Raw genomic sequence first — 10,609 nt, 5'->3', positions numbered from 1 at the left:
TCGAGTCATCGTCTCCTCCCATCTGTACCTTTTTAAAAAATGTATTTATTTCACACACACACACACACACACACACACAGAGAGAGAGAGAGAGAGAGAGAGAGAGAGAGCGCGCCCAAGCAGGAGAAGTGGCAGGCAGAGGGAGAAGCAGACTCCCTGCAGAGTGGGGAGATTTATGCAATGCTCAATGCAGGACTTGATCCCAGGACCCTGAGATCATGACCTGAGCCAAAGGCAGATGCTTAACCCACTGAGTCACCCAGGCGTCCCACATCTGTACTTTTTATCCAATCTGTTAGAGACTCTTACTGATTCTATTATTATTTTTTCTTTTTTTTAAATTAATTAATTATTTATTTGACAGAGAGAGAGAGGGAGAGGTCACAAGTAGGCAGAGAGGCAGGCAGAGAGAGAGGGGGGGAAGCAGGCTCCCCGCTGAGCAGGGAGTTCAATGTGGGGCTTGATCCCAGGACCCTGGGAACCATGACCTGAGCCGAAGGCAGAGGCTTAACCCACTGAGCCACCCAGGTGCCCCTACTGATTCTATTATTAAAACACGTCTGTAATCTGATCACTTCTCCCTGCCTCTACTTCTATCCCCTGAGTTCGAAGCCATTACTATGTTAATACAACTGGCTTTTATGGTTCAACCTGTCCCATCCTTACCAGGGAGACCCCTTTCAAAGTAACTCAGATGACGCCATTGTTCTGTACAGCACTCTCTTGTGGTTCTCAGCTCATGCATCATGAAAGCCCAAGCTGCTGCATGATTTACTGCACTGCCCACCATCACCGGCTCCTGCATTCTCATCTCTTACATCTCTGTCCCTTGTTCATACATGCCCAGATACAGGCCTGCTAGACACTGGCTTGCTTGCTGGTTCCCGAACATGCCAGGCAGGCTCCTGCCTCAGGGACATGGCCCCTGCTCTTACCTCTCCCCACATCCTCACACTGATGTCATTTTCATCATGTTGTTGCTGTGAGTCTGTCCTGATTACTCCATTTTTTGCCCTATTTTCTACACAGTATTTCTAACATGCTTTATACTCTGGGTGTATGTTTATTTTGCTTGTTGTCTGCCTCCTGCACGTAATGATGGCTTTAGAAGGATGGGGATATTCACCTATTTTGTTTGATGTTGTGACCCTGGTACCTAGAACATGGGCTTATGGGAACCTCTCAATAAATAGCAATCAGATAAAAAAAGGCAACAAAGCAGGTGAAAAAGGTGTATCAGCAAAGAGAATGGGGTGCACAAAGGCATAAAGATGAATAAAAGTGAACTCAGGAGAGCTGGGCTTGGCCCAAACCTGTCACTGACCCTAGTATGATCCTTCCTCTCTCTAGACTGTGTCATTCTTTCCAAACCAGAGCTTCAAGTCCAGGGTTGGACTTGCTTACTGTGAAGGCCCCTCCAGCACCAAATCTTAGGCCTAGATCCTTCACTGGGGAGGGAGGTGGCTCTGGGGTGAGGGGGTCCACAGGCTCCTAGGAGAAGCACCAGAGGCCAGGGCACAGGGGAGAGAGGAGGCAAGGCTAAAGACCAACAAGCAAAAACTTGCCTGTAAGGAGAAACCCTGGACCTACCTTTCTCCCTCAAAGCTCTCTGACCTCTCTCTCCCCTTCCTGCCTCATCCCACGCCAAGTAGGCTTTCTGGTAAAGCTTGAGTGGCAGGCAAATAACACTTGCAGTTTCCATCTTGCCTGTCTACATTTTGCAGCTCTCTGGTCTTCCTCTGTGACAACAGTGGGCTCTTCCTGGGACTGCAACAGGATTCCCATATCCATCATATTCAATGGGCATCTCTGTCTTCAGTGGTGGAGAGAGAGGTTGGTCTGGGATCAGAGACTCCTTGTTTGATGCGCTTGCCAGCTGTGCGACCACTGGCCAGTTGTTATACTACTCTGTGTCTCATCCCCTCATCTGTATTGTGAAGAGGATTAAATTAGATGATAAGGAGTATTCAGCACTATGTCTCATACACAGCAGGACTTATGGGTTTGTTTCCTTCGCATTCTCCCCAGGGAGACTCTTATAGCCCTGGTCTGTTCTCACTTACATCCATGCACAGGTCAGGTAGCAGAGGGCTCACATGGCATGGCATCAGAGTACACCCATCTCTCAGTTTCTGTACCTGTTGCTCTATCAGATGGTACTTTCCTGAGAGCAGAAGCAGGGTGCCCCCCCCCAAATATGGGGTTTTCTAAGGTCAGCTGTTGTATCTCCCTGTCTGACTGGGAGGGTAAGGTGGCATGCCAAGGCTCTCACCAGTACACTGGCCCAACTGGGGCCCCAGATGCCAACACTTGCCCTGACTCTGCACTGTGGCCTGGTTTGCTGGAGATAGTAAGTGAGGAGGCATGGTTCAAGGAGGACAGAATAGGCATTGTTATATAGTCTGGACCACACCAATCCATCTGGAGGCCTAGAGTTTCACAATAAACTGTTCACAAACACAGATTACAGATGAGGTTGGAAAGAGGCCATGTTGGGGCTGCTCACAGGGGCTCAGTAGGACCCAAGAGAGGCAGGGAAATGCAGGCACTAACTCCTCTTGCTGAAAGCCTCTCCTCCAGGTTCAGATATGTTGCCTGATCACCCCCACCACACATACCTGCACATGCTCACACACACTCCCATACACTCCTACACACCCACCTGTGCATGCACATACTCCTTATACATGCAACCCCTTTCAAAAGTCATTTTAAGAGCAATTACTCCTCTCAGGAGGCAGCTGATGCAGGATCAGGTGTCCCCTACCCCCATCACTCCTTAATTAGTAGGGAAGGTGGAGGGATAGGGAGTGTAAAACCAAGAGGTTGGCCAAGTCCTGAGGTGCCCCTGCCTCCTTTGACTTGTCTGACCATTGGCACCCCTTCTCAAGAGGGTACACAGCTGGGCTTGGTCTCTCTCTCCTTTTTTGTTCTGCACTTGCCTCTTGTCTCTACTCTGTGATGTCCCTCCCTATTCCCTCCACCTGCAGCCTTGTCACTCTTCTTCTCTGCCTTCTACCAGATGTGCTCTTCTAGGCACTGCCTTCAGATCCTGTACACAGCTGGGGTAGAGTCTTATACTAAATGTTCTTTGCCCATCATCTGTATTCTCTGTGGCTGGCGGAGAACTTGGCATCCATCACTGGCCCCATGGGGCTGTCTGTATACTCCTCAACTGTTACCTGGATTCCTTTTTTTTTTTTTTTTTTTGTCCACATCAAGGTTAGACTCCCATGGCTGCCTCTCTCCTGGCTGCCTCTCTTTTGCCCACACAGGACCCCAGGCTCTTCCAGGAAACATCACGCCATAGGAATGCATTCCCATTTGGATTCTGCAGTGAGCCCAGTATGAGGGAACATAATCAGTCTTCATGGGGCCTCACTAGCACAGTCTCCTAGGCTGAGCTGAAGCACTGCCTGAGGCTCAGGAGCAGGCCAGCCAGAAGGAGCAAATGGGAAATCAGGAGATCTGGCTGCTGTCTCCAATCTACTCCCATGTATTGTGGGACTTTGGGGCTTCAGGTTTCCCACTGGCAAAATGAGAAAGTTAAAGCTGACATTTTTTTAATTTTTTTAAATTTTTCAAAGGTTATTTATTTATTTTTTTATTTGACAGAGAGAGAGATCACAAGTAGACGGAGAGGCAGGCAGAGAGAGAGGGAGAAGCAGGCTCCCCGCTGAGTGGAGAACCTGATGTGGGGCTCGATCCCAGGACCCTGAGATCATGACCTTAGCCGAAGGCAGTGGCTTAATCCACTGAGCCACCCAGGTGCCCCGACAGTTTTTTTAATAACTTGCGTTTTTTAAACTCTATATTTAGGCCAGTAACACACTACATTCCAAAGCAGCCAGTTGAGTGCAATCTATGTGCTAACCACATATATCCCCTCACCAGATCCTTACAGGAAGAGAAGGCGGTATTTGTATCCCCATTTTATAGGCAAAGAAACTAAGGACCACAGAGTAAATGTGATTTGTCCAGATAACAAGAGGTACACTGAGATTCAAACCTGGGCCTGTCTTACTTCAAGGCCAGTGCCCTTCCTTCAACAGTAACATCCTCCTGGTTGGATTAGGCCAAAATTAACATCAGCACAAGCCAGGAAGTAGAGCTGGACTAATGAGGGTACACCCAAGCACATTTTGGCTGAATTTGAGCCAGAGAAGACTGGCATTTCTTCCAGAAAACTTAGAATTGACCACAATAGGATCAGTCAGTAAATGGCTGACTCACAAAGTTGGAAGATAACTGAGGTTATCTCATGAGTTGGAAGATAAATGAGGTTATCTCACAGGTTATCTCATGATTAACCTGTCATCGCCACCAGACACTCAGGCACCTGGGGAGACAGCCTGCTAAGAAAAGAGTCCACTTCGTGGAGATCAGTGTCATGTGAGTTTCAGCCCAACTCAACTGCAGACCATTTGTGGGTCCTTGGGCAACTCATATCTCCTCTCCAGACTTCAGTGCCCACCTGTCACTATAGGGCTTGGAAGTTAGGAAGGTCCTGTGCACCAGACACCAGATGAGGCCTTCCCTATATATTAAGTCCCCTTAGTTCAGGCACATTGCTGCATCCTGGTGCAGAGGTTTAACTATAAAGAATGTGATTTCCCAAACAGTGCACCCAAGGGGGAGGACACCCTGCCATCTGGAGGGGGAGGGCATTGAGCATCTGTATTTCTCCACTACTGTTAGCCTTTCATGCTTTTGCTCCTCTTACTCTTCCAAGAGCAGAACTGTGACTGCTTTTCTACAGCCATCAGCACTGGGGACAGAACGTGGAAATCAGCAATCCCACAGGGCAAGGAGGGGAAACCAGAGGAAGATTAATGGAGAACATCACCCTAGCCAACCCAGAAGCCCAGGGAGGAAGAATCAGCCTCTTGGCCCTCTCTTCTCCCTTCCTTGCCTTATTCCCTCCCAGAACAGCAGATGGGCTCAAGAGGTGAATGAGGAGAGGAGGTCAGGTTCAGGAGGTTGTGAAGGCAGATAAGGAAGGTTCAGAGCATGTGGGGGAGCCTATCAGTGAGGGTAGCAGATTGGGAGATGATGTGAGTGGCAGTGACCTGGTCAGAGGAGGAGGCCTATGGGGAGCAAGGACAACTTAGCGGCTTCAGAGAGTGGGGGCATTGTCTCACCAGGAAACAGTTTATACATGGCTATCTAAGATGGGAACACAGTCACCTGTCTTGGGCCATCTGCCATCACCCCACACTGCCAGTTTACAAAGAGCTAAGGCAGTAAAATGCTCTCTCCCTCCAAGGCAGTAAAATGCTCTCTCCCCCCATACCTAAGCAATAGTTCAAATGGACTGCCTCTCTCAGAGAGGAGGAGAACCCAGTTTCTGCCTCTGCGAGAGAAATATCCAGGGCCTCTCTGGTTTAGGGAAGAGCTAGGGTCAAGGCCTCTGCCATGTATTATGGGATATGAGCTCATCCTCATTACACTGGGCGGGGGCTGGACGGTTACCTAGACTCATCATGTGCACCCGCGGCCTATGAGATCACTCACACAGACAATGAGAGAATCTCCCCCATATACATGTATTTCTGGCTCCTAAATGAGGCAATCTGAGGGCAGAGCATGGGGCCTCTGAACCCCTAAAATGCTGAGGCTTCTCCAACCTGTCCCCTGCACACACATACTCCCTCAGCTCCCTGATCCACCCTTCTCCTCACACCCTAGCTTTGCTCAGTGGCCAAAGGTTCACACACACTCTCCCCTCAAAGCTCTCATTATGCTGTGAATCAGAGGGCGGGAGGCAGATTTGGCAGATAGAAGCCCCTAGAAACCCATAAGACCGGTGTGACTTCCTTGAGCAAGCTGTCCTGGGACTGACTGTCAAGAGCTGGGGAGAGGCAGATTCCTCCCATGTGAGGTCAGCATCTGAATGCAAGTCATGGGTGCCCATGTGAGGATGCTTGGTTAACTTTTCATGGGGGAGGGGGACGGCAGAGGGTGTGAAGAGGGCTTTCCTTACCTCAGAAGATAGCTTATCCCTGTGCTACAGGGAGTGTGAAGTCCTGGGTGGGTTCAGGAAACAGATTGGACAAGGGTAGAGGATAGTATTCCAGGGGAGAGGATGAACCACCTGTCTTTTTGCCATGAGCCCCAGGCACATGGAAAAATTAACATTATAAATAGATCTGTTTGGGGCTGGGAGGGAGGTACATATCAGGAAACCACTGGGAATTGGGACACTCCTTAAATTTAGCTCCAGAAATGAGTACTTGCCTTCATATTATTCTAATATTTCCTTCTGATTAGGTTGTAAAGAAGAGAGTTTAAATAAATGATGTCTTCAAAATAAGCTATTACTCAATCATTACAAAGAAAAGCAAAGCCACAATTCCATTTTGTTTATATACACATGTGTACATGCACAATTCTAAAATGTTTAATAGCGGCTATCTCCAAATGCTCAGATTCACCATTCATTCATTCCTTCAACTAGTATCTATAGAGCACTTTGTATATGTGGTGGTTATGATAAATTCTGGGAACATGGCAGAAAGAATATCAGGCAAAACCCCTCCTTATGGAGCTTATTTTCTGGTGGGAAAGACTAAAAAGAAACAGATGAACAAATATAAAAGGGCTCTCAACTGTTATTAGTGAAGTGAAGTAAACCAGAAGAAAAGTAAGGAGTCAAGGAAGCCTCTCTGGCAGACCCCAGCACTTATCAGAAGACAAAAGATGCCAAGAGCTGGGGACCCTGAAAAAGCCTGTGGGCTGAGATGGCAGACACTAAACCCTGAGGTGAGGAAAACTGGACTTTTCCTAGGTACTGAGGATACCTAATGAGGGTCTAATGGCAGTGAATTTTGATTTTATTCCAGATGAGCTGTGTCAGTTTTGGCATTGAGGAGGCATAAGCTCCAACCCCCACTCTGAAGAGTTGCTTAAGCTATTTTTAGAGAATGATTTGGAGAAAGCAATAGATGATTTGGTTTTGATCTTTATACCTTTATGCATTCTAAAAAACTATAGAAAAAAGCAATTAAAAGCAATATTTATCATATATTATATTATTTAATACCTGTTTCTTCGTGTGAGTGGTCTGTGATTTGGAGTATTTATGGCTTTCTTGAGAACTTCTCTAACTACAAACTTGGACATGGGACCTAGGCAGCCCCTAGCTCACAGCAGAAGACCTCTACAAGCCTTCTACTTGACCCTTCTGGTCTAAAGTCTGACTCCCTCAGGACAGGATTTATTTCCATACAGAATGGAGTTATAGATACATCCCAAGAGTAGGACATAGGCTGGTGAGCAAAAGAATCCCCAGCAACCCCATCCCTTCATGATATGTGATTCTTCCCACCTTGACATCACCTACTCCAGCTTGAACATCCCACAGAAACACATAACTTTCTATCCCATGCCCTTGGAAATGAATCTCCAGGCCTAATTATCAGGATGATATGTTTTACAAGTGAAGAAATTAAGATTCAGAGAAAAGGCTTAGTTGAGGACATAAAGCAATAGGAAAAGGAGACTAGTTTCCCAAGATGCCTCCCTCGCCTCCCCATGCCCAGGTCAGATGAGTATCACAGGAGTGACAGAGCCCCCAGAGCGCTCTGGGTGTCTCCGTGAAAAGGAGCCCTGAGGGGTTTTCTGCTTCAGGTGCCTGGGATGAGTCAGGAAGGGGCTGAAGGAAGTTGACCAACCTGAGTGGTGAAACCAGTCCATCTCCTTCAACCAGGGAAGGAGGTTGGGCTGGGGAACCATAAAAAGGACACCCTGGCCCCTGCTCAGCTCAGAACTCCACTAGAGGCCTCTGAAGCTGTCCTGACTGTGAGTCTGGTAAGTATTAGTTGGAAGGACTGGGGCTGGCACCAGGGACATCCAACACACCAGAACGTGGCTCGGGTGGCCAGCCTGGGTGGGTGCATAGATCACTCTCAGGCTGGATTCACCTAGACTATGTGTCTTTCTAGGAGAGCTCAGGTAACTATGCTAAATGACATATGCCATGGCATGGAAACACAGAATTCAAAGCAATCCCCTTCCTTCTTGTCCCATATTTCCTTAGTTTGATGTTCTGGAGTGCGTGTGTGTGTGTGTGTGTGTGTGTGAGAGAGAGAGAGAGAGAGAGAGAAGAGGTAAGATGGGGATATTTGATTTGGGCTGACTGTGATTGTGCCTTCTTTAGGGGGGCAAGGGTTTGAGGAAAATGCATGTAACTCTTGTTGTACTGCAGAAGTGAGAATGGCAAAATGGGGAAAATCTTCTATTTGGAGAAACCCAGGCAAAGCAGGAACTGGAAAACCCAACTCAGAAGTATAGGACTTGAACTAACTGGCTCCACTTCCCAGCAACTTTCCATCCCCTCCCCCCACCCCATCCCCTACGTGCTAGCATTGCAGCTAAATTTCTGAAGGTCATGAGAGAAACCCCTGGAGTTGAACAGGCCAATCTGTTAATTTTGCGGAGGAAAATCTGAGGCCCAGAAAGATTAAGTGACCTGCTCAGAAACATGCAATCTTTTAGTGGGACACTTAAGCTGATACTATGTTGTGTGAGTACCCCCTCTTTTCCTAGAACTTCATCTCTTCCCATCAGAACCCCAGAACTCATCTCCCTTTCTTGGTCAGTAGAGGTCAGAAGTAGGGACAGAGGCAAGGATTAGGCAAGAAATGGCACCCAGTCCACTGTCACCCAGTAACTCTGAAGATGGACCTCTTTTTTGGCTCTTTCTGGGAATAAGAGGCTCCCAGGAGGGCCTTTCTCAGCCCTCCCCTCCTCCCCTTCACTCTGTTGCTTCTGGGAAACATAGCCCAGAGTGGATAGGAGAACCCCAATGCAAAGGAGGAGAAGGGATGCTAAGAAACCAGACCATTCTGCAGATTCTGGGGATTCATCCACTTCCTCTGCCTTCAGTAACCCTTCTGACCCCTACTATTTTTCAGGTTTATCTAAATCAGTTTCCAGGATGTCCCAGCAACATACTCTGCCCGTGACCCTGCCCCCTGCCCTCAGTCAAGAGCCCAAGCCTGTTTCTCCTCCCATAAATACCCAGCAAGAGCAAGTGAAACAATCGACTTCACTACCTGCCTTGTGCCAGAATATGCCCTCCAAGCTCCCAGGGGAGGTCCTCTTGGAACATGGGGAGAAACACACCACTCTTGTGAAGGGGGTGTCTGAGCAACAATGTGAGCCACAACAGCAGGAACAGCATCTGGAAGATCAGCAACAGCAGCAGCAAGAATCACAGCAACAGGAACTGTGCCTGGAACAGCAGCAGCAACAACAAGAAACACAGGGACAGGAGCCGTGCCTGCAACAGCATCTGGAGCAGCAGCAGCCCCAGCAGGAGTCACAGAAGCAAGAACTGCACCTAGAAGAGCATCTGGAACAGCAACAGCTGCAAGAGTTACAGGAGCAGGAATTACACTTGGGACAGCATCTGGAAAAGCAGAAGGAGGAGCTACAGGAACAGAAAACACAACAGCGGCAGCAAAAGGAACAGTGTGAGGAACATCAGGAAGCAAAAAATCTGGAGCAGCAGCTGGAGCAGGCGAAAGCACAAAGGAAGCAGCAGCAAAAGGAAGAGCCAAAACAGGAAAAAAAGTTCTTAGACCAGCAACTGGATCAAGAGCTAGCAAAGAGAAATGAGCCACTGGAAAAGAAAGAAGACCAGTTCCTGGAACAAGAGCAGCAGCCAGAGCCAGCAGAGCAGCAGGAGGGGCACATGGAGAAACCTGTAATTGTCCCAGCTCCTGGCGAGGTCCAAGAGACCCAGCTGGTTCAGCCACTGAAGGAAGATGTCTTACCTCTGACGGAGCAGCAACAGCAGAAGCAGAAGGTGTATGGTCCTCCAAAACATAAGTAAGCACCCCCTAATGTTCCAAAGGCTCTTGGGCCATCCCACAGAAGTGAAGAAAGAGCCAGTGGCCTCACTAATCTCAGGTCCCCAGCCTGGGAGGCCTGCCTCATCTGTGAACCTGCCTGACCCTGTCCTTCTGTTTCTTCAATGGGGCTGAGGGAAGGGAAAGCTATTGTCCAGCAGCCACCCCTGATGAGCTCAGTCCCAACCTCTGGTGGCCAGAACCTCTGCCTGAAGAGACAGTTACGACACTAACTCTGACTTTGTCCTCTTTATTATAGTTGAATTTGTGAGTGTGTACAATAATAGAGAATAAATCCTGGAAGTCCTGGGATCCTGTATTCTCTTTGTCTTTTCTCATCTGTTTCTCACCATATAAAAACCTGTGTGTGGGTCAGTGGTTGCAACAGACTCTCCTGGCCAGTTCCTAAAGGAGGAAAGACATTCTTTAATTCTGCTCCTCAAACCACCCAATATATTCATGACTTTTTAAAAAAGATTAAAAAAAATTTTTTTTTATTTGACAGACAGAGATCACAAGTAGGCAGAGAGGCAGGCAGAAAGAGAGAGAGTAAGGGAAGCAGACTCCCTGCTGAGCAGAGAGCCTGGATGCAGGGCTCAATCCTAGGACCCTGGGATCATGACCTGAGCCAAAGGCAGAGGCTTTAACCCACTGAGCCACCCAGGTGCCCCTATTCATGAGTTTCTTAAAAGGAAACCAAACCAATACCAAACCAAAATAACTTCACTCATAGACCTGAAAGCAATGCTTGCCAA

General features: G+C 48.1%; 1 protein-coding gene across 1 annotated transcript; it reads left to right on the top strand.

The window, feature by feature from the left end:
- The first annotated feature begins 8,517 nt into the window (after window positions 1-8,517).
- IVL (involucrin) lies at window positions 8,518-9,838 on the top strand. Its single transcript, XM_046000503.1, has 2 exons — window positions 8,518-8,524; window positions 8,916-9,838. Exons 1-2 carry the CDS (start codon window positions 8,518-8,520, stop codon window positions 9,836-9,838), a joined length of 930 nt encoding a protein of 309 aa, XP_045856459.1.
- Window positions 9,839-10,609: the final 771 nt, after the last annotated feature.

Source organism: Meles meles, chromosome 1 (genome assembly GCF_922984935.1).
Source record: "Meles meles chromosome 1, mMelMel3.1 paternal haplotype, whole genome shotgun sequence".
In the NCBI taxonomy this organism is placed as follows: domain Eukaryota; kingdom Metazoa; phylum Chordata; class Mammalia; order Carnivora; family Mustelidae; genus Meles; species Meles meles.
Note: the sequence above shows the minus strand (reverse complement) of the source record. Positions and strands in the feature narration are given on the sequence as shown.